General features: G+C 40.2%; 1 protein-coding gene across 4 annotated transcripts in view; it reads left to right on the top strand.

Moving 5' to 3' along the window:
- Positions 1-21290, top strand: part of DCLK1 (doublecortin like kinase 1) — a 354866-nt gene extending 333576 nt beyond the window's left edge. For 2 of the 4 annotated variants that reach the window (XM_034936575.4, XM_057299652.2), the window contains 2 exons: positions 1885-1958; positions 15576-21290. In XM_034936575.4, coding sequence (XP_034792466.1) covers positions 1885-1958; positions 15576-15633 — 132 coding nt within the window. In that variant the 3' untranslated portion in view covers positions 15634-21290. The remainder of the gene's footprint in view (positions 1-1884; positions 1959-15575) is intronic. The other 2 variants (XM_034936574.4, XM_003826878.5) reach the window with 1 other exon arrangement.
- The last annotated feature ends 3047 nt before the right edge of the window (positions 21291-24337 follow it).

The raw sequence follows: 24337 nt of genomic DNA, 5'->3' as shown, positions 1-24337 counted from the left end.
TCCACTTCACAGTCTGTACATTATTAAGACCAAAGAAAGGACAAATGATAACTTTATATTAAGGTCGCAAGAGGGCCTCGAGTTGGCTAGGACAGTAATTACCAGCTGGAGGTTCACAGGGATCACACACCCTCCTGAAGGAGGAAAGGTGCTCTGACATTAGGTCAAGCCATGGGATTAGGTGGAAGCCATTGCATTCCTTAGAATTGCAGCATTCTGTGCCTCTCAGAGAGACGCCATTGTCCCTCTGCTGCCTTTCTCAGTAGTTGGGGGATTTGAAAAAAAAAAGAGAGAGAGAAAGGGAAACAAAAGGTTATTAAAATGCAATTTATAGACATGAAATGAATTAGAGATGACATTTTAACGGTGAACTTTTTGAGAGCTGAGGGAAGAGAGAGAGGCATTATTAGATTTGCTCAGCTTGATGAAGAACCGATGACTAAGATGTCAGTTCCAATTTATTTTTCCTCATTTAACACTGTTTATTATTTTAACCAATAATTTTCCTAATGCTTTAAAGTTCTTCTTTTGCATTTTGCTCATGCAAATAGAGCGTTTCAGTCTAATTGAACAAATCCATACTAATCAGCGTGCATATAATTGTGACACTGGGAAGCTTAGTTCTAAAATGAGACCTGTTATATGACACTTTGCCTGTAGATGGCAATAGAAAGCTAATTACTAAGTAGCTGTCTTTGTGGCCAAGCATACACCTTCATCTTCCTGAGAGCCAGTATACTTTGATTTTTTTCTCAATAAAACGAAACACACATTTTTAAAAAGATTAAAACTTCACATTGCATTTTATGCACACTTGGATAGCCTAGTTTATAATCAGAGCACCAAATCCTCCAAGCAGTTTTTAGTTTAAATGCCTGGTGCCCTGGCATGTTTTTGAAATGCCTTTGTGAATTTAGAAGCAGAAACTGTCATCAGCATCGTACCACTAACGCACTTGAAAGAACACATGAGCCCCTCTGAAGAAAGGTGTCCAAGTCGCATCCTCTCGTGGGCAGAATGGGGAAGCGGGTACACAGCATGATTAGTGTCCTTCAGGTTTGGGGGATTGAATCTTTTATCCCCAGGTAGCCAAAAGCTAACATCTTATTCCAGGATGAACAACTTTGAGAACTTCTCCTGTCTTCTATTTATTGTACTTTGTGTTAATCAAAAGCACTTAACTGTTCATACGCATTTTTAATATACAAAGAAAACTATTTTTTGTTTTATTTCACTTTCCATATTTTCATAGAGAAAATTTATTGACTGTTTTATACTCTATCTTCTTAGTTTAGAAATGTAATTAAGATTCACCTTTAATTAGATCATATACCTTTTATAAAAAGGAAAAGAAAAGATTCACCTTTAAGAGTAGCTCTGCTTTTGAAGATTAACTCAGAAATTTAAATGCTGTAATTGATGAGGTTTCAAAACCTGATTCTTTTCCTCTTTCATTTCATAGTTATGAAGCCCTCAAATTTAAGCCTTATGCGGTAATACTCTATGGGGTCCAATCTGCTTTCTCTTAAGTGGCTAATGCTCATTTCAGTACTTTATTGAATTGTGAAGCATTTTCTATTCTATGGCATATGAAGAGGTGTTTATATCTTTTGAAATTGAGAGGACATGATTAAAATGGTCATTCGAAAACTTGTTTGAAGAACTAGATCTATTTGAGCAAATTGGCCTCCAAAATAGTCATGAGGTGTCATTTCCTGCCTTTTTGTTTTCAGTATGCAGACTTAGGATATTAGCTAGTTACCCTGCAGAAGAGGCATCGTAACTATATATACATATAGAATCAATGAAGAACAGCTTGGTCTGGAGTCTTAATTCTTTAGCACAATGTTGATCCACTGAGTTGCCCCATTTCTCTCTGCTCAGCTGGACCACGGGTTTACCATCAAGAGATCAGGGTCTTTGGACTACTACCAGCAACCAGGAATGTATTGGATAAGGTATGAGATGGTGCAGCTCAACAGTCAGTGTTTCCATGGCAACGTGCTGGCAGTCTCCATTAACCAGTTCCTTCGGTGGATAAACATGCTTTTGATTTGTTATCCAGTCCATATGCTGCTTTATCAGTTTCATTTTAATCTTGATTGAGATGCCACACCCCCTCATTCCTTTTTTTCACCCATTATTCACACTGACATTTGCCAGCTTTCTTTCCATTGCACATGCTCAGTATCAATTTTCCTTATGGTTAAAAGGACAGTATATTTAGTGCTAATGCCAAAGCATTTTCCTGATGTTGCTAATTAAAACAATGATTTCCAGTGCTCTTCTGTCCCTTAACAAATGGAAGAACAATAGCACGCTAGTGTGTGTTCTATAGAAGTATATACTGTCATTTTAAAGTCATCAAGCCCAACCTTGACCTGATTAGATGGATAACAATGCATTTACACCTTAGTAGTAGAAGCGCCTCAAAGTACAATGGGCTATAGAATGCATTGTGTGTGTTGGTAAGCTTGTGTTTTCAAATTCTCCACCTTTTTGTTTTGTTTTTGTTTTATTGTTCCCTCTTCCCCCTGGAAATCCCTCTATGTATTAGCTATTGCATGAATTTATTTTTCAATATCTTGTAACTGTCAGATTATTTAGCCGGCTTATCTGCTCAAGCAAAAGGGATTATGGGAGGTATCAATTTTTTTAAAACGGGGTTAAGAGTTCTATCCAATCGTTTTCTATTCCAGTCAACTGCCCTGGCATTTCCTTCAAGGGGCATTGTTTGTGTCTCTTTAAGTTATCCACAAGCAGGATGGTTTTTGATGGTTTGAGAAATGAACTCTGAGAAATTCTAGGGAGCCTGTTTTCGCCATCTTAATGTTTCTGAAATGATCTCCAGGTAACACTCCACATCTTAGTATTTGAAAAAAAAAAATTCCACTGGTTTTGGCATTTGTTTTTTCCAAACTGTGGAGCCTATCTGTAGTAAGACAGTAGCTGCCTGATGTTGTTTCATGGTTAGACTGCAAAGTTTTACAAAAAAATTAAAATATATATGTATGTGTGTATATATGCACATATAAAGTATATATGTTATACATAATGTATATGTGTGTGTATATATATGTATAATATATATATATGATTTTAGCCCCAATTGTTACTCCTGGTTATTTTTCTATAATCAGACACTCAAAACATAGTACATAGGAAAGCAGAAAGGGGCATACCTTGACAAATGATTCAGATATACTAAAATCATGATCATTTCCAAATCTGTTTAAAGCAAGAAAACACCCAAAGCTCAATAAAATTTTCTAAGGTCATTTTGACATAGAAGGCTATTTGTGTCTTCTCCATTTATAATGCATGTAGGAGTTGCACATTCATTTATTTAATTTACCTACATAATTGGCCTTATAGATGTAGAAAGAACTTAATTTTTGACTTTATTTTGGAGGGAGAAGGGTGAGTTAATCATAATCTGCCTTTGTGCAGACCCTTCTTTTTTGACTTTGTAACACAGAAGAGGATTCATCCATCTTTTACTTTTACCTGAAAGAATATATACTTCCAGAAGAGTGCACCTATCAGGAATGCACATCTCTATAAATTTTCACAAACTGAACATGCCCCTGTAGGCAGCACCCAGATCAGGCACAGAACATTCCTAGCACCCCAGGGGCTCCCTTCCAGGAGGGGTCACTTCACCTCGAGGGTAAACACTGACCCCAGAGTCCAGCCACATTAATTAGCTTTGGCTGGTTTTGTACTCTATAGAAATCGAATCACACCATGCTCCATCCTTTTTAAATTATATGTCTCCTAATGTCAGGAATATTAACCAGATATATATGTGTAAAGTTAATATACAATTAAAAATAGGCATCAAGTATATCTAATTATAGTTGTGCATATTTGTATTATAAAAATTACACATATAAAGTCATCTAATTTCAAAAACCTCTGGAAAATTGAATTACTAAATTTGTAGGATTAAGGATGGGAACTAAACCCCAAGTAAACACAATAATTAATAAACATAGCCAACTATAAAAAGGCCATTTAACTAAAATCCTAGTGATGGTTCCCATCAGCAGACAAAATGACACATCCCTGAATAATGGGCAGGAGCAGATGGGAGATAATCTCTTTTTTCTTGCGCACATAAAGTGCTCTGTTTCCAGCTGGGGCAGTAACAACAATGTTTATAGTTAGTGCTGTACTGAACAGCGCACCCAGTATGTAAAGCTAAATTGGAGAAATGATGCTAAAAACTCATCGGCATATATGCTTAATTAGGAAGTTTTATAATGCCATTTAGCCCCAGAACGTACACGCTCTCCTTACTGATTGCAAGTGCTTGCCTTTTATCTCCGCAGAAGTGGGAGCATTTGTCTAACCATGGTGGCAGCCAACTTTCTAACACAAACAATCATTACAGGCGAGCATCCCTGCTCCCAATTGTTGTGTTTAAAGCGCTCATGGCTGTTTTTACTGCTGTAAGCCAAGTGTTCGGCTTACAGCAGTAAAAACAGCCATGAGCGCTTTAAACACTTGGGAGTCGCGCTTGCTTTTTGTAAAGCAGATCACATGAGGGCACAGGCTGGGAAAACCATCTCCTCAGGGTGCCCAGAATTGGTCTGTCTCTCTTAACTGGCTTTTTGGTGATTGTAGACAAAGAGTGGGGATTTGTTTTCCCCTTTCTCTCCATTCTCCAGCCTCATACCAGAGAGCTGCTTCCAAGGGAACAGCATCCTTCCCTTGACCCACGCATCCAGGAGACTTTGCTCCTGTCACCCAGAGTCCAGGGAGGACGCTGCCCCAGGTATGAGCTCACTGGGCTATTCCACACTCTCCTGACCTAAGAAGCCACCATTTCCCCCTGCTGCAAGCCACTGGAGAACATTTGCATCCCGTTATATTGTCCCCTTCCTGGAAATGCATCCTTATTCAAAGGGGACGCGGTCACACACATTTCTACCTTCCCAAGTGAAGCTGTCACCATGGCAAGTGCTATGCCCTGTAACACATGGAGAAGAATCCTGCACCTTCAGCACACAGAACAGGGCAACAGCTAGAACTGGGTAACCCGATTAAATAAAACACATATCAAAACAAGACATAAGCTAAACATGAGAAATGAGATAAAATGGGGAGGTGAGCTAGGACAAAAGGGTGGTTGAGTTCTCAGGCAAGACGTGACTAAAATGTGCATATTGGATTCGAGCACCGTCCTGAAACAGTGAGTAATGAGGCAGAGCGGTGGTGGCCGCGCACCGTCTTTGCAAGGCTATTAAAAGCTGTCATGCTCGGTTGTTAAAAGGAATGGGGTCAGTTAAATGCATCTTGCTCTGCGCAGGTTTGAGAAAACTGTTCCCCTGGAAGCCAGGGAGGAACCTCCGTGTGGTGTGAGAAGGGATGTAGGGCCGGCCTCGGCCAGAAGCAGCCAAATGTACACAGCAAGTTGCAATGCATTGCAGGTTGCTCGGTGGCTAGTTGTCCTGGCTTTGCTCTGCAGAGTGAGAACGCCGTCCCCGGGGACAGCCAGAGCATGGTTGGCAGCCAGGGCAGATGCTCCACCCACTCCAGAGGCTCCCCTGTAACACAGAGTTTGGGGGATTCAGTTTAACACATCGAAAAGTCATAGATTTAAACTTCAAAACCACTCAAACTGTGATTAGAGAGAAGTCTCAGGAAAGTAGTTAGGATTGGTCTTGCAGTTGTACCTTATACCCAAGCATGAGCTATTAGGCCATAGGCTCAAAAGATGAGTGATACCTATGCCTGTTGTGGCGTGGAGGTCACCAAGGTTCATTGGAAAGAACATGGGAATGGTGAAACATCTGCGTTACATTTCCCAGCTCAAACAGGTTGCTCACTGAGGTTTTATTTTCTTTTATTTTGTTTTCAGAGGCCCCTTAAGAGAGGATTCCAATGACATATAAGTCTTTTTAAAATTCAGCTTACTTATTATTAAAAATGAGAAAATGTCATGGCATTCCAAGTCTTAATCATTGAGTGTAAACTGAAGAGAGATTTTAACATTTTCCTAAGATTCCTGATGATTCTCGATTGACTGAAAATTGTGTAGTATCATATTTATTCTGCCCTTGCCTCAGAATCTCTTTCCCTCATTTTGACTTAAAAGTAAACATCTATGCTCTTTTCTACACATTCATTCCTGCCATACTTTGTGAATGCTCCTTAGTGAGGTTCATTGAGAGGATAGAGGCTTTATGAGGCATAAATGCACAGGAAATCATACATAAAGAACGTAATTATAAGTATCAACACACCTTTTACTAAGAAAGGGTGTAAGTACTCATAGGCTGAAATAAACAATTCTCAAATATATGTCAGACACATGGCACTTTTAGAAATTAAACAGTCTTGGAGGCTGGGCGCGGTGGCTCACACCTGTAATCCCAACACTTTGGGAGGCCGAGTTGGGTGGATCACCTAAGGTCAGGAGTTCAAGACTAGCCTGGCCAACATGGTGAAACCCCGTCTCTACTAAAAATACAAAAAATTAGCTGGGCATGGTGGTGGGCACCTGTAATCCCAGCAACTCAGGAGGCTGAGGCAGGAGAATCATTTGGGCCCGGGAGGTGGAGATGCAATGAGCCGAGGTCACACCACTGCACTCCAGCCTGGGCAACAAGAGCAAATCTCCGTCTCAAAAAAAAGTCATGGAGACTGAGATTCAATTAACTTAATTAAAGATTGGCAGCCCAGTGTACAGAGAGAGTGTGGCTTTGGAGTCAAGAAGCCCTGGGTTTGGATCTAGTCCACCCCATTTCCTGCAGTGACCTTGGGCGAGTTACATTCTCTGATTTTCCACACCTACGAAAAGGAGAAGAGTGTTATCCACCTTCCAAATTTGTGGTGAGAATTAAATTAGCTGCTTGTGCAAAAGTGCTTTCACACACCCCAGCCCAAAGAAGAAACTAAAAAAAAAAAAAATTGCTTTCTGTTTCCCTCACTTCCAAGAGCAAATCACCCACTCCACAGATTTTCCTGAGAAAACTGATGTCTCTCCAGAGAGAGGCATTTGTTACTAAAGTAGAATCATAAACTGTTTTAATGCTCTGATTAGAGTAAACTGCTCAGTAATGTATATGTTTATATTTCTTGTGAGCATTTGCGGCATTATGTTTTACCTGAAGTAGCTATAGCCAAAAATTCTGATGAAGTATAAGTTTAAAATGTGATCCTCTAGGACAGGGATTGGCAAACTATGGACAATGGGCCAAATCTAGCCCACTTCCTTTTTTTGTAAATAAAGTTTTATTGGAACACAGTCACACACATTCATTTACAAACTGTCTATGGCTGCCTTTGCCCTACAGCAGCAGAGTTGAGTAGTTGAGTCAGAGAAACATGTGGCTTGCACAACTTAAAATATTAACTATCTTGCCCTCTCCAGAAAAGTTTTCCAACACCCTTTCTAGGGGGAAAATATGTCTAAATTAAAAGGCACCATCTGTACAAATGCAAATTCCACAAGAACAGGATTAGGGCTTGTTAAAAACTATATCTCCACTGCCTAGCAGAAGAGGCCTTCAATAAATATTTGTTAACAAATAAATGATTGAACTCTCCAAAGAAGGGACCATTTTTTCATTGATTTTTTCAGGATAGATATGTTTTTGAAGAATTTGGGATACATCAAAGTTTGGGCAATCAAATCACATATGAGATGCTCTAGAATAACATCCCACTTTTAGCAATCCAGGACTAAGCTTTTTGGCAAGGTTAAAATGGTTTCTGCAATTAAAGGAACTATCCCTGATTTACTTGCTTTGTAGGCACTAAATTTTCATAGATTTTCTTAAGGCAGACTGTGCTTTTGGTTGCTGTTTAGTTTACTGATATGATGGAGAACAAACATGGCAATTCCGCTGAGGTTGGGCTCCTATAAGAAAATCAGGGGCTGTCGGGCAGAGGAAGCACACAAATTTTGTCCTGAGTTCAACCGCCACCAATTGGCTGTAATTTTAACTGTCTGATGGGAGGCCATCAGAAACCCACTGCAGAGCTAGGCCAATTTAAGACTCTATTAAGAACCAGGTCAGCAGGAGAAGCCTATGTTTAAGATTAGTAGTGCAGAAGCATAAGGTCAGCTCTTCCAGGAAAATGGGGAATAATATTTAAGATAGTCACGCCAAGAAAGTAAGCAGCTTGGAAGGCTACTCAGTTGCATCCCAAGAAGGCCTCCTTTTGCCATTTTGATGGTCATCTTTAAGAAAAGCCATGCCATGTCTTCAGATACTGTGTCATTTCTGTCAAGACCTCAAAAGGATATGAAAGCAAAACAAAACAGAACTGCAATAAGCTTGAGAGTAAGCCCAATAAAATGAGGAGGGTGGATATTTCAATCGATTTGTCAGTTTAATTTTACTAGCAAGCAAAACATTTCCAAACTGACAAGCAAATCGTAATGTAGTCCCCACAGAGTAAGGGTAAGCAAAAGAAAGGGTTCCTGAGATTAATGTCCCAGCAGCTGCATCCTCAGTTCAGTCTCCTAGGTAGTATGAATAATGGATGGGCTAAAAGGCAAAATGCACAATAATGTTCTTTTATTAATGAAATGAAGACTATATGTGATGGCTAGAAATAAATTAAGAAAAGCAAAAAAGGAAAAGCAGTCAATGTTTGCCTCTGAAAAATGCAGTTACTTAAATCCAATAATTACTGCCATGACAGAAAACATTGCCTCACAATGAAAATGAGTACATCTCTTGTGAATCCTGCAAGCATTGCGGAACAGAAATATGTTTGGTCCATAGACTGTAAGGCCTATTGTTTGCTAAGAGAAAAACATAACCCATTAAGTAGATTGATGGTGATATTAAGCATATTCATAGAATTTCATAGGTGAAAGTTTCCCTAGGGATTATGCACAATAACCCCCTTTCAGTCTATGGACCTGGAAATTGGGGCTCAATGTGGTTAGAAAACACGTCCAAGGTCACATAATTAGCTGAACTAGGACAAAAAGCTAATTCTCCTGACTTCCACCTACTGCTGCTTCCAAGGGGATTAAACTTAAGCTACCAGACAAGACAAGCGTTAGAGACGTGGGGTGACTCAGACCGGCAAAACCTAAGCTAATGCTTCAATTCATGTTCTTGATTATTCCTGACCTTCCTCCTCTATGCTATGTTTTTCCTTTAATGTTAGACATACCAGATGGGTAGTTCATATGTCTTTATACTGATTTTCCCAATTTAATGTCAGAACGAAGGATTTAAACTATCTGAGCACATGTGGAGGATACTGTCGTTTCATTGTAACAGAAGAGGCCACTGGCCAAATTCAGTAGATGTATCCTTTATGGGAATAAATCTGATAATAGGCAAGCACTGTCTTTTATTTACGTATGCCTGGTGTTACGGCAGGCACCAACACAATGGGGATGGATTTCCCTAAGATTTTCAGCTACCACATGTGCAGCCACCTGAGTTGCTGAGATAGCTGGCATTATTTTACCGTTCGTCTGCTTTCACACTTGATCTAGCATCTGCTAGGGGCTTTGTGATAAGCCAGGGCTTACAGATTGTGGTAGGAATATGCAGTGTTTCTTCTGGATAGGGCAGGTTTATATTAGTCCATTTCTCTATACCATTTTATTTAATCAACCATGTGTTCTCTCTTTACCAGCTTCCCCCAGGCCATCATTACTCAGCTCTCACCCAGTACCCAGCATGGCAGTCGCTATTGTGCACATATCTGAAGTAACTAGGTTAGAGCTACATCCTTGGTTACCACTGGTCAACTCCAGAATCTCAAGAGATTTCTTGCTTACCTCTAACCTGTGATAATTAGCACCAAAATGTGATAATGCGCTCTTCAGAGTCTCTTAGGATCTCTTAATGAAGTGGTAACTTACTAAGGAAACACTTGGGAATTCTACTGCAAGCCTATTCATGTAGGTTCCAACAAAGCTACAAACTGTGAACAAAATAACTAATAAAATAATAAATCTGTTAGGAACTCTTAAGTGTTCATGGAGCCTCAAGCCTATACCCGAGGACATACTTAATTTACAAAAATAGGCGTTCTGAAGAGACCCTATTTGCTTGATGTCTGGGGATTTTTTTGTGATTGATAAAGAGTAAAGCTAGCCATACACACACACACAAAATCAAGTTGACTCTTGAGGACTCCCCTGCCTAAAAAAATAGTAAAGCTGCCTTTTAGAAATGGTTGAAAGGGCTCACACTCTGAAGTTGTGATGCAGGATTTCAGAGGAACAAATTATGTTTCAAATGCTTTTTTTTTTTTTTCAGGGGCAGGGAAGAAATTTTCAATTGGATTACATGTTTTATGACTATACCTTGTAAAAATTATATATTAGCCTACAGTGCTATTTCCTTGGTAACTTCATCTGTCCCAAACTGCATATATGGGCTACAAAATTCAATTGGAAAAGATGAACTGCATATATTTTAGAGTCAAGTTAATTTTGTAGGCACAAACTTCTAAACATCATACTTGACAGTGTTTAGTATGATAAGAAATTAGACCACAATAAATGCTTGTAGGATGAGTGAATTCATAAGAGAATTTTAACTTTATCTGACATAAGAATTTGGTCATATTTGAAACATAAGTTATAGTCTTAAATATTGACTCTTAATACTTTTTACTTCTTTTTTGTGTTGGAGTTGCTTTGAATTCTATTTTTTGCTATTGTTATTATTCAGAAAGTATATAGTCCCCTAAAATAATGCTGTATTTACTAAGAAATATTTAATACACACTTAACATGTGTGCTACAGTCTACTAATCATCTGGAAAATGCAAAGAAGTTTCAAATTCTACCATAGAGTAGTTGGCAAGGTATTTGGGGAATATGCAAAGAAAAATAATAGAAGGTCAGTGTGCAATTAATTCCCAAAAGTTTGGTCAAAACAATTCTTGCCTAAGGAGTTTAGAAAGAAAATATATGGTACAGGTGGTAAAATTTGATCAAGTCTTCAAGAATAAATAAATTGGCCGGGCGCAGTGGCTCACACCTGTAATCCCAGCACTTTGGGAGGCCGAGGCAGGTGGATCACCTGAGGTCAGGAGTTCGAGACCAGCCAGGCCAACATGGTGAAACCCCGTCTATACTGAAAATACAAAAATTAGCCGGGTGTGGTCGTGGGTGCCTGTAATTCCAGCTACTTGGGAGGCTGAAGCAGGAGAATCACTTGAACCCGGGAGGTGGCGGTTGCAGTGAGCCAAGATTGTGCCACTGCACTCCAGCCTGGGCAACAAGAGTGAGACTCCGAGAAAATAAAAATAAATAAATAAATAAATAAATTTGAGTGGGCAGAGAGAGAAAGAGAGGTAATTTCATGTTGGCGAGTACCTTGAACCAAGAGGTAGATGTGAGAATGATTAAAGTACATTCAGAGATACATCAGTTTGGACTGTTTTTATGGCAAGTGAAGAAAACCAAAACCAAACTGGCTTAAGTGAAAAAGGAAATGTATTCTTTTACATAGCCTGAAAGATTCACAGGTTGAGTCTGAGTTCAGTGATGGATGGATCCAGCACTCAGTTAATGCTTGGTTTCTTGACATCCTCCAACCCTGCCTCCCTGTGTTGGCTTTAGTGTTGGACTTCACATGGTTCCCAGGATGGGAGAAGCAGCTCCAGGCCTGCCAGTCTCTCAAAATTGGGATTCATTATAAATGTGAAGTTCCAGCAAAAGTCTTACCATGTCCTATTGACGGGGTCGGGTGCCCATCTTGGGTCATTCATGGGTATTGGGGAATGCAGTAAACTCAGGCTTACTCCTGAGTCACAAGCCCACCCCAACCCTACTCCCAGAGATAGGAGTAGGGTCAACTTCATCAGGATCATGGAATGTGGGAGTGAGGAGGTATGCAAAGGGAAATTAAGGTATAGTTAACCATAGGCAAAGTAAACAGATGCCGTGCTTGAAAATCAAGTGTCCAGTAAAGGAAGACAATGAGTCTACTGATGCCATAGGATCATTTTGAGTAATAATAGGTACTACACCCTGGAAGTTTTTATTGGAAGCACATTGCAAAGGCTGGGACAAGGAATTGGGCTTTATGAGGAGCTGTAAATAAATTGGACCTTGTGGAAATTGACCTGACACCTGTGTGCAGAATGGACCGGAAGGTGGGTGCTCCAGAGAGAAGCAGATCACCTCTATTGTACTTTCTCATATCTCAAAAGCCACAAAGTTTTTGAAGAGAGAGAAACAGATCACCTCCATTATACTTTCCCATCTTTCAAATGCCACAAAGTTCATAGAATATCCACTGTGTGCTGTGAACTGTGGAAAACACAGAGACGATGTCCAACGCTTGACCTTGGTCCTCCAAAGAGTCTACAAAGTGGTAGGGAAAACAGTTAATTAGGGTCAATTATGGTGCAGGCAGGATGAACAACGATAATGGTACTAGACTGTCATGGAAACAGAGAAGGAAGAAGTTCCTAAAATACTTTCTCTAAGCAGAGTGGGCGGGGGCCCAGAAGGAGAGACCTGTAGTCAGAGACACCCTCTGGAACATCTCTGAGAGCAGGTCAGTTGGGAATCCTCAATGCTGGTTTGAGAATATTGTGAGGACCTGAGGGGTGGAAAACTGCACCTCTGTCATCAGACTCAGGTCTCCTTAGGAGTTTATGAGCATCAAAATTCAGAATGTGTACACGGGATTGTGTACATGGTGGATCCTATCTGCTCTACAAAGAGAAGTTTCTCTGATCATCAATGTGGAGAAGCCACTGTCTTTTGGTCTTTGATACTACCTGTGGCCAATGTCTTTCCCTAGCTCATGCTGGCTGGGAACAGAGAAGGGTTGAGCTGCTGGGAGTGCAGTGACTTTAATTTATCATTTCAATAAACTTCAGAGTAAATGGGAAGAAACTGCTTGGGCTTTGCACAGGAGAAGACTGAGTTCTGTTCCTAGTTAGCAATGCACATGGGCAAGTCTCTCCACATGCCTAGGTCTCAGTTTCCCTGCCTGTAAAGACAGAACATTGGACAAAAATGCTTTATAAACCCTCATTCAACTTTAAGAGTCTGCAAATCCAATAGAGACAACCTTGAACCACTCATGACACATGCCCATGACCGTGATATATTTCCAAGAATACGTGTCATGAGGATCCTGGGGATCCATGCACCTGAAAGCTCAGGAGCATTTGTGCATGAGGCCTTATCTACAAAGGTGAACATTTGGAAAGCTGCTGAGTAGGGAAATCTGTAGGAGTGGCCAGAACTGACTACTTCAACAGGGACAGGGGAAGGGCTTTCTAGGCAGGACAAGTAAGGAAGAGAATATAATTGTTCTTACAAGGATTTGCAGAAATGAAGGTGAAAGTGAGTGTGAGGGGACCATCCAAGCATGGGCTCAATATTAAGTGCCACCAGCTTCTGCATAAACTGAATTACAGTATTTGTGGAGAATGGTGTATTTCAGTGGCTGCAGCCAAGAGTGTGAAGTATTGAGTGGATAATGGGGAAATGAAGTAAATATCAAGAAGGTGCCAGTGAAACTGAAGGAAAGAGGGAAAGTACTGAGTTAAATTCTAATGTGAGCTTTGTGCACATTGCTTTTCTATGACCTGCAGTTACTTGATTTTAAAACAATGTCTTACATCAAATTGTAAACAAAAGAACACCTTACATTTCTGGGAGTCTTGGCTGTTTAGAAAGCATTTGCACATCCATTTCTACCTACAGCAACTCTGTGAGAGTGGAAAGGTGCTTCTTATTTAAAAGATGAGAAACCTGGGTGAATGGTCAGCAATGGACAGAGTGGGACGCAAAATCCCTGACCACAAACCTGATGTGCTTTTCTTCCCCACATCTGACTGCCTCTGTTCACAAGTCAGAATTCATTCCAATGCCAATGACTTTTTTCTTTCTCAAGGAGGTAGAAATAGAAAGATTTTTTATGGCCAAGAGGTGTTTATATTACTTTTGGATTAACTACAAAATGCTTTTTATGTAAGACAGACTAAATAGACGTCTGTTTTTTTTACAACCATTCAACTCTACACAAACAGAACATTTCAGTTTGCTTTGAAAGCAAAATACCATGTGTCGTAACTTTACAATGTTTTAAATAAAGTTAGGAATTTGGGTTTATGATACTGAAAATATCATAAAATCAATAGGTTTAAGACTAAGAACTATATGAGGATCCTTAAAAATTCCACAAGAATCAAAGGTAGACGTTTCAACAGACCAGTTACTGAATCATTGTATTAACAATCTAGTGAGACAAGAAGTGAATTATTGAAGTTTATCTTCCTCATTGGTTTGTAACCCTGTTCATTCAGTGTGTGGATAGTTTCTGAAGTAGAGCAGTTCAGCCTAACGAAGCCATTTACTGTACTGGTACTACACACTGCCTTTCTTTATCTCTTTATTACTTCATTTTGGAACTTTGATTGGCCTATTTTAGATCTAAGATTGCCCTAATGCTATACTGCAATTGTATGAGGGGCTTAGTTTTCACTGTGTTCTCAGAACCAGGCTGGCTGTAAATTTATCTCTGTTCTTTGAAGGAGCTAACAGTAAATTTTCAAGAGGAAAAATGGTGGCATATATCCCTGTAGAAGAAAAGTAATCTCTTAAAAGCAGAATAACCTCCAGGCTACATCCTTTTAAAGGGGGATTTTCAAATAAGAACGCCTTCAACTTTTATATGTGTTCTATATTTTTCTTCAGACCTCATACCTACTCTTCTGCTTTCTGTGTAAGGTTTCTCTGTAATGACCCCATTTTTCCCCCACACCCATTAAATCTGTGATGAAGTCATGCTGTCCCCCATTCTGATGTCATGATAACATCCAGAGCTACAGGCAGATAACACATCCGGGGAATCATCGGAGGTCTCCTCAGGAAATTGAGGCATAGAGACTGGGAGTTGGAATACCTACAAAACTGAATCTCAGTTTCATAAATTACCAAATACTACGATGAAAATGAACTTTGTAAAGTGAAATCCGTGGGAAGGTTTCCACTTGGTTTAATTGCATTCAAAGCAGTGTTCAATTTCAGGCATTGGTTTCATTAAAATTAAACCAATCCTTCCCAGAAATTCAGCCACACTCCCTCATCAACAGATGATAAGATCATTTAGAGTGAGGAGGTGCTAAAAGAACAGGATGAGCCCTGGCTCCGTTTCCATGTCTGACTGACAACTTCATCACCTTTCATCTGCATTATGCAGCTACCCTGAGCTGCATGTTAATTGAAGTTGCCCAGGGAGCATTTTTACACACAGGACTCAGGCACCCCTTTTCAGAGAAGGTGGGAGTGTCCTCTGGCTAGCCTAGGAGCCACCAAGGGTAAATAAATGTGCAGCTAGCAAAAGTCTGGGGAGGAGTGGGGAAGGGTCAAACCCAGTACACCATCCATCCTGCCTGTGCCTGCAGATGTCATGACCAGGTCCCTTAAAGACCTGGATTTGTGGGGAGCAGAGGGCTCCCTGAGAGTGGTGACTGTCAACAAAAAGTGTGCCATGATGGACAGGTGAACTTGGCCAGTGTGTTTTTTCTGACCTCAGAAAGTTCTAGAAAGAGTTTGTTTTGCCATTTCCCTCGCCCTAATTGTCCTCTTTCTCATTTTATGCCCCTGCTAGACCACCGCTCTTGATAAGGAGAGGCAGGTTTTCCGACGAAGACGCAACCAGGATGTGAGGAGCCGGTACAAGGCGCAGCCAGCTCCTCCCGAACTCAACTCGGAATCGGAAGACTACTCCCCAAGCTCCTCCGAGACTGTTCGCTCCCCTAACTCGCCCTTTTAATAAGACCCTTTTACTCAAAGTCCTAGCTTAACCCTTTGAGACTCTGAGATTTTTTTTCCCCCAAATTTGTGTAAAACAGTTTCATCTGATCTATCTAGCGCTCAATGCTTGAATGGCAGAACTGAAAGTGTTTTCAGGTATCTTTGTAGTGGTTTCCCTTTACTGAATGAGATGACACGTGGTGATTGTGAAGATGGTAATTTGCTGCTAATAGAGTCCTCAAAGGGTTAAGGCCAATTTGCAATTTTTTTTTTAAACTTAGAAGCAATGAATGTTTTCATCAGTCAAGCTAGGATCTGCAGTATATAATATAGCACTTGTTAACCCTCTGAGTGCATAGAATTTTATTGAGAATTCTTGTTGGGGAATTTTTCAGGCCTTTGGATGTATACACACATGTTTCTTGATTTTACTGCAGATCAAGGGGTGTTGTTAGATGCTGAAATGTCCAGAAAAGAAGGACATTTAGAATGATATCTTGTTTGTCCTTTTCTGTGGGTTTAGAACGTGGCAGGTTTATAACTTCGACACACGCACGGTTCTTTCTTCTTCACAATCCTATTCAGAAACAGATTTTTTTTTTCATTAGAGATATGACTGTCAGTTGCAGTGAGTTCTGCATCCCAAGTGGAGGGAATTGGGTTTGTGGCAAAGAGCTTGACCCAGGAAATAGATGGTGCCCCCCAAATTGTCTCCACATGAAGATGTACTGATGACGCCCCAGAAATGCTGCTTCCATATCAGCTGCTGCTAGCGCCAGCGCAGACTCTCAGGGAGTCACCACAGCTTGTCTTGTGCTTGGTGAGTGAGGGTCTCTCTACTCAGTGTCAGACATCTACAGGAAAGAAACAACTGGTGGAAAAGAGCAATAAATTGCCCGGTGCTCTGCAGGGCTGGAATTTCAAACAGAAAGAGGGAATAAGATCCTGTGATTTTTCTCACCTGCTTTTCCACGCACTGTGGTCATCACTGTGCAATCTACGTCTAGTATGAAATCCACACATAGGAGAGCTGGGGCACAAGGGGACTGGAGGCAGGTGCTTTGCAAGATGGCTGAGGAGAAAGCACACTGGGAACACAATCCAGAATGTTCTCACAATAAGTTTTCAGTGAATAAACCACTGGCAAGACAATTCCATGTGCACCTTTAGGTTACCTATATAGTCTCCTAGGAAGATCAGGATGAAATACCTAGATGATACCCCTGAGGATAAAACCTCCATCCCCTAAAATGATTTTTTTTTAAATACCACTGTCTTTAGCTGTCCAGGAGGTCATAGTGTTTTTTCTGTCTTTGGGCCAAGTCCTGTCTGAGACCTGTATTTTCACTCTTGTTACCAATCTATCTCCCTGGTGCAGTGTCTCCAGGCCTGAGTTTCTTCTGGAACAGATTCCGTTTTATAATGGGGATTTGCAGGTTCTGTGCATCACCACAGTGCTCAGAGAGGATTCTCCTGGGGTGTCTTAGAGGCAGGTGCCCAACTCAAATGTGTTCCCAAGGTTTGCTGGGCTCTGGGATCCATGAGACAACCAGAGAGGGATATCTCATGAAATTTGCATCTGGTGGCTGAACAGTACCTATGTTCTCTGTTTTGAATATACTTTAATACCTGAGAGTCTTAAAATTTGTGAACAACGTTTCTATAGTCCTTTATTTTCAAATGCACGTTGATCTTCACTTGCTGCATTTTTACTCTTCAACCCTGAAACTATGGTCTACATTAATATGGATTTTTAAATCACATGTCATTACTTTTGCAACACCATCACCAAAATTTTTTGCTCTTTTACATTTAGGTTCATCTCTGTGGTCTGTGTTGTCCTGACATGTAAAAAGCATATCGTTTATTGAGGTTTTTTCCCCCCCTTTTAGAGCATCTGGAAGTGATAACACGCAAAATCACAAAGTAGCATAAATCAGTAAATTAGTTGAGTTGTTTTTGGGGGGGAGGTGGGGGTGGGGGGCACAGAACACCAGAAAGAATGTTGGTGTGTAGGTATATTCCATATTAATGAGGAACACTGAACTAGTTGGAAATTACTGCTTTCTCTAGAAATATAAAGCAAAGCACTATTCCAAGGCTATGGAGTAGTTCTACAGCCTGGCCTCAACTCTAAAAGTGTGAAGAATGCAATGGGCAGAGACCTACCTGCAGTGGACTGTCATTTTCCTTTCTTTCTCTGAATTACTGCTTTTTCTGTGGGCATTAACTATATTGCTACAGCATCTAGTGTACTGAGCCTGCGGTGCATGGCTCAGGCCTTTTCCCGTCGACGTCTAGGGGGACTCTGGACCGTGTGAAGCTAGGGAGTGTTTCTCAGCACACTGCAGAAGGGCAGCTCAGAAGAATGCAGGGCCCATTCAGCATGGGGATCCCAGCACATCGCTGTAGAATTTGAGTGATCTATGCTGAATAAACAGTGAAATGTGACCAGTCAAGTAGAAATCTTGAGTAATCAGATGGAATGCAATCTTTCTAACATTAAGCTACCAAGATCCTGAATGTCAGAGATGTACTCAGAGGGTTAACAGACAAGCACAAGGCATGCTGACTACATTGGTGTATCCAGATTGCTTTGCTTTTAGCCAGTGCTTTCTAATTTTTTTCTCGACATTCTTGGGATAGTTCAAGTTTGAAATAATTAAGTGGTGGTGTTCTTTAAGGAATTTCTATAATCAAATTGATCTTATTTTTGATTTCACTTATCATAGAACAAATATGTATCATTATGGCAGTGTATCTATGTAATTATCAATTTAATCATCACCACAAGTGTTTCCATATTTTTTCCCAAGTATTTAATAGAGCTCTCTTATGGTGGTGGCCTGGTGATGGGGACCATCTTTCTTTTACTGACACATGACCAATCATACGGTATTTTCAAGGGAATTTTAAGATTCATCTTTTCAGTTTGATAGTAGACTAGTTAAGGAAGAACTTTTTCATTACTTGCATCGTGTAAATCATCTCTGTAGACATGTGTTCATATTAATGAACACATTTTTTCTCAACATTGTAGCAGAAATCATTTTATTCGTCATGATCAATGAATATGTGATTTGCTCCAGATCGTTAGAAGGAAAAGTAAGATTTCAGTCATCAAAAATGTTTTTACCGTAGCCCTCATCTAACTTACACGTGGTGCATATTAAAATAAGCAGAGAAAAAAAATGTGAATAAACTACTGAAAACACTTGGTGTTTTGTGTTCAATGAGACCTTCCTGCAACCTGCTCCCCACGGGTGGCAGTTAACAGGCCCATCAGATATTGTTGAAAGAAAGCAATATATCCATGAATGAAGGCTAAAATTGCAATCCTTTACCCTTTGAGGCATATTTCAGTTGAAAACAAAAAGAAAAGAAAATTTGGCTTAGAGGGTCACAGAGCTCCCATATGACCAAGTCTCAAGCACATTAAATCATGGTTGTTTACTGGCCAAGGGCGTCCATTAGACAACTCTATCCCTTGCGCTGAAGCTCAATCGTGCTGAGGGAGAGCTTTCTTAATATTACTGTGTTGCTCCTAGCCCTTCTCTGGGTTAGGATCTGTCAGCATTTCTATGATAAACTCCTATTCTCAAAGGTTTTTAATTTGACCATAAAAATGTGCCCCAGGCTGAAGTTTGCTATACAGGGCTGTACCAAAGAGTGAAGGTTTACTTCCTTCTCTTTCCAACTTCTTCCCCATTCTCCAAGGAAAAGAACAACAAAAAAATCTGGTATGGTCCCTCCTTAATAGTGATTTCAGAATTTTGGAAAGCACCAAGATCCAAGATGGTAGTTTTAATGTAGTTACTCATTCGCACACATTTTTTAAATTTAATGGGTCACCTGGCATATATTGTAGATAACATATCTTTTCTATAATGTGTAAGTCAATAATTTTTTTAACTGCTACATGATATTTTTTTTTGCCCAAGGATTTTAAAAGACTTGAAGTTGGTCAGTTCAAAACTCAGATTTTTCTACACATTGTCTGCCATGTCTATTAGGAGTTTGGGGAAAATACTCTCACACAGACCCTTACTTTGCATGCAGTTTAGAGGGTAAGATATGTGCTTCTTTTGGGGATAAAGATTTCCTTACTTAATTGTCAAATTTCATGGAGCCATTCTAGTCTGTTGGGGAAAATAGTGATTAAAAGCACTTCCAAAATTAACATTTTTTGACAATTCAGATATGATAAGAAGCAGGGGAAAATAATACACTTTACTCTTTTCTTGCTTAAAGGCAAACAAATCAATGAAACTTGAGGACACACTAAACATTTGATAACTGCAAATGTGCTTTAAAAATTGGTTCAATGGTGCTTACACATGAAACGGTAACAAATGGGGTTCCTAGGATGTCAGAAGGAATCTTTAGGTTGTATGTAATTACACACTAGAGGAGGAGGTGCTTTTAAGCCAGTCTTTTATTTTTAATCATCTCAAATATGCAACCATTCATCCAGTAACATTAAGGGTCGTAAACTGGTGGGAAACAGGAAATTCAGTGGAGAGGCTTAAATGCCTCTGTTTAGAGTGGGGGTTTTTGTTTGTTTGTTTATTGTTGGGTTTCAACACTGAGCATCATTTCTGTGATCAAGTTTCTAACTGGCATGTGTTTTGATCATGAGGTTTACCATATCTTGCCCATACAGACAAATGAGAGATCTAGTTTCATTTTGTTCCCTAAAGAAAGAGCGCTCTCTAAAATTAAATCATACCTGTAAATTTCTTCAGCATTTGTTTCTGTTCAACGAAATTGAGACCCTTAATGTTGCTTTAATGTAAAATTGTATATTTTGTCTGTGATATACTTTATTAATTTAAAGTAAGTAATATTTCTAAAGTCTTCACTGTTGCTACTAAGAGAAAATAGAATTTTAAAGGTGATGATAAAGATGCTATAATGTCAGTTCACTCCAGTCCAATCAAATGTAGTAAGAAAAAGTCCTTGAATAGTTCTCTAGGGACAATTTCTCACTTGCCATTGACATTAATCTTTGGTGTATTCTCAGAAAAAATAAAAAGAAATTGAAACTGGTCCAAGGTTATAGTCATATCCTCGATAACTTTTGAAAAAAAATTTTATTAGGAAATTAATACTAGCCTTTTTCATTCTGGCTGAAAGAAAATTATTAAAGGCTTAGTTGAGTGTGAAATTCAATAGTATTTTGCTCATACATACTAAAAAGGTGGGTAGGGACTTGGCGCATTTAAACAAGTTTCTGAAAGGTTTCAATTTGACTCAAGAAAAAAATTCAATATTTCTTTTGAAAATACTGAATTTATCACTTGCTGCATGGATCAGATGGCATAGGTTAATCTTTGATTTTCAGAATCCTAATGAAATAACTTTCAAACAATTTGTGTCCTTAATTAAAGGTGGAATGAGATCCAATTTTCCCCCCTAATCCTTCAGTTTAAGCTGATACATGTAGGTTAATGTGGAATGAAATCATCTGTGATATATTATGTTCATTTATCAACTGAGCTTTTTTGATGTTGCCTGTTTTTATGTAAAACATGTTCTTAAAGTTAATAAAATAATAGTACTTGGTGTATGAACTACTACATAATACCTTAGCTGAAGGGTACACTCCTCAGTTCATTTGCCATATTGGAGTAAAATTTCATCTTAGTTCAATTCATAATTGACACATTCAGTTCACGAAGGAATAGCCCAGCTGTGTTCTTAGGGGAATTCTCTCTATGCAAGGCTTTAAAAATTAGTCATGCGGTCAGAGTGTAGCTTTCCCACATGTCCTCTGTAGCACAGTGTGTATTTCATGAGCATAATTCAAAAACAGCTATTTCAAAAATGTCCCTTTTCATATATTACGTTCTTGCCTGGGCCACTGACTTGGATAAATACAAATAAATCAAATACCATTCAGCCCTATTTTATCCTTTAACCTACGTGCACAGGCTCTCCAGAGAAGGGTGTTGTTTTATCCACTAACCTGTAATTAGCTGCCACTTTTGTAGCAATTTCCCATTAGGCACTCCATGTGTAATATTGGCCTTAGAGAAAATTGCAAAACTGTACAATGGATTTAAGTTCTTTCCTGTTGAGCTTTTCAATGCTAGGAGATTGAAAAGTCAGCCAGCAAAAGTGACTGCAGGTTCCCTGGTGTCCTATGAAGGTGCCAGAATATCTCCAAGTGCTTGTAAAATTAGCAGTCACCTTCCCTGCCATCCACAGGCTGCTGCTGCAGCTGCTGTTCTCCCTTTTGCTGTACTGTCGTGAAGTCACTGGGTCCTTTCTAGACTCTCTGGCAACTGCTGGGAAACAATAGCTAAAGTGATTACTTCCTAAAGACCATTACCTTGTTTTACGAGGCTGGCAGCTCTGCCAAAAACCTCCCATCGAAAACCTGGGCCTTGGTGTGAAAGCCTCAAGCACAAGTCTGGGATTGGAAATGATAAAACTGCCACATATGGGAATTGGGAAAGAAGGACCTTCCACAACTCCTGGCCATTTGGATGGGTAGTGGGCAAGGTGGCACTCATGTACAGGGAAGGCAGTCCTGGAAATGGAAGTAACTGGGTAACAAATACAAAACAGGTATAGGAGCATCCTGGAAATGTTCTTATAACATCTCCTAAATGGAAGAAAAGCTGTGCTCTTCCTTAGAAGGTAGCCTGCCCCCACCCCCCACGCCCCCCACCAAGCTCCAGGAGGAGCACCAGGGGAAGACAAGAAGCCACACCCAGCCAGCTGGACCGACCAAATCCATGCTGGCCATCAGCACAGTGACAGATGTCCCAGCCAGCTTGCCTGCACTTCCAAGTCATTCATTTAAATGTTTCTTGAGTGAGTGCCAACAACATGGAAGGCCCTTCATTTGAGCCTAGAAAAGAGAAACTTCATTCTCTATGTTTATTTTCCCTATGGATCAGAAGACTTTAAAGACAAGAAATTATGTCTCAAGCTGGAAGGTTTGCCATTTATTCTGAGACTCTTAGTCCAGGGTTCAGCTGATGTACACACCCACATGTAGCAAGACCTTGCATGTATGGCATCTTCCAGTCTCTAACTTGAGGATGTGTGTCTACCATCTGCCTGTTCAATGGTACATGCACCCCATGGTACTCTTGGCTTGACTCCTGGGATCTGAGCTGGAAGGCTTTCCTGAGTCCTCTCTGCCATCTTTAATTACTGTGAGATTTTACCTCTTGTCATGCACTAATATTGCACTATGTCCATTAACCCAGCAAGCATTAACAAGGACCTACGATGGGTGATGTACTGTGGAGGCTGAGATAAACTAGCACAATTCCTGTTCTTAAGAATTTCCATCTAGTGAGAAATCTTTTACCCTGGATGTTCACAGGGTGGGGTGACTGATTTATCACTCACAGATGGCAGAACACCAGTTTGTCAGGGGCACAGCATCACTACCAGCCTGAGACTGGCTCTCAGCATGTGGAGACCGTGCAGGCTGCTTGCAAGCCAGCCATCAGTCACATGCAAATACACTTGTGGCCCACTCTATTACAACAATTCAAATGTCACCCTTAGTAAACCCCTAGAAGGAAAAAGAAAGAGAGAGGAAAGAAAAAGAAAGAGAAGGAAGGGGGAAGGAAGGAAGGAGAGAAAAAGAAAGAAAGAAGAAAGAAAAAGAAAAAGAAAAGAAAAAGAAAGAATAAAGAAAGAGAAAGAAAAAGAGAAATAAAGAAAGAGAAAGAAAGAAAAAGAAAGAAGGAAGGAAAGAAAGAAAGGGAAAGAAAGAAAGAAAAAAAAGAAAGAGGGAGGAAGGAAAGAGAAAGAAAGAGCGAGAAGCCAAGGAGGGAGAGAGGAAGAGAGCAAAGGAAGAAAGGAAGAAATAAAGGCTGAAGAGACCAAAGTTTCCACAGTCTTAAAACTGAGGTATCATTTGTAAAGTTTAAAAGGAAGGGAAATATCAATGTCTCCCAAAGTGTGTTCCTCAAAACTGGTCCTGGGAGATGCTATGTGGGAATCGTGGAACACATTTTGGTATGAGTTTGACATGGGTCTTGGTCTCCTCCACATTTTCCATCCAGGAGCACAGACCCCCTGTGACAGGGTGAGTGTCTTATTATCATAAGATGTCATCAATGGCTCCATCCGTGCATTCTTGTTGGAAGCAGGAGGTGGAGCCTTTCCCGGGAATCTTCTAATTTTCACACATCATTGTCCATTCTTTCCTGGACTTTCAAAATCCTCTTGGAGAACCTATTCTCCACCACCTGGAAGGACATACCCTGAACCTGTACTACTAAAAGGAATTTTAGCCTGGGGAAGCCCTCTCCGACACACCCCGCAACGCCCTCCCCATCTGTCACGTAGGTGAGTCTTCTGCTCCCACCTCCAGCAAGTTCCTATCATATGCCCCCATCCCTCTGCTGGATCTGGGGCCACACAACAAAAACCCTAACCACTGCCGCTCCCACACTCACAGGCCTGTGTGAGAAAGAAGTAGAGAGTTGCCGTCCAGCATGACCAGGGTCGTGAAGGAGGAACGCCCAAGACAGACACGTGGGATCACTTTGAAAAGTCATCTAACTGCCATGGGCAATCAGAGGCTTTCTGAAGAAAGTGTCCCTAAGAGAGGGACTGAGAGATTAGCAGGAATTAGCCAAGAGA

The sequence above is a fragment of the Pan paniscus genome, chromosome 14 (genome assembly GCF_029289425.2).
Source record: "Pan paniscus chromosome 14, NHGRI_mPanPan1-v2.0_pri, whole genome shotgun sequence".
In the NCBI taxonomy this organism is placed as follows: domain Eukaryota; kingdom Metazoa; phylum Chordata; class Mammalia; order Primates; family Hominidae; genus Pan; species Pan paniscus.
This window is presented reverse-complemented; position numbering and strand designations above follow the sequence as displayed.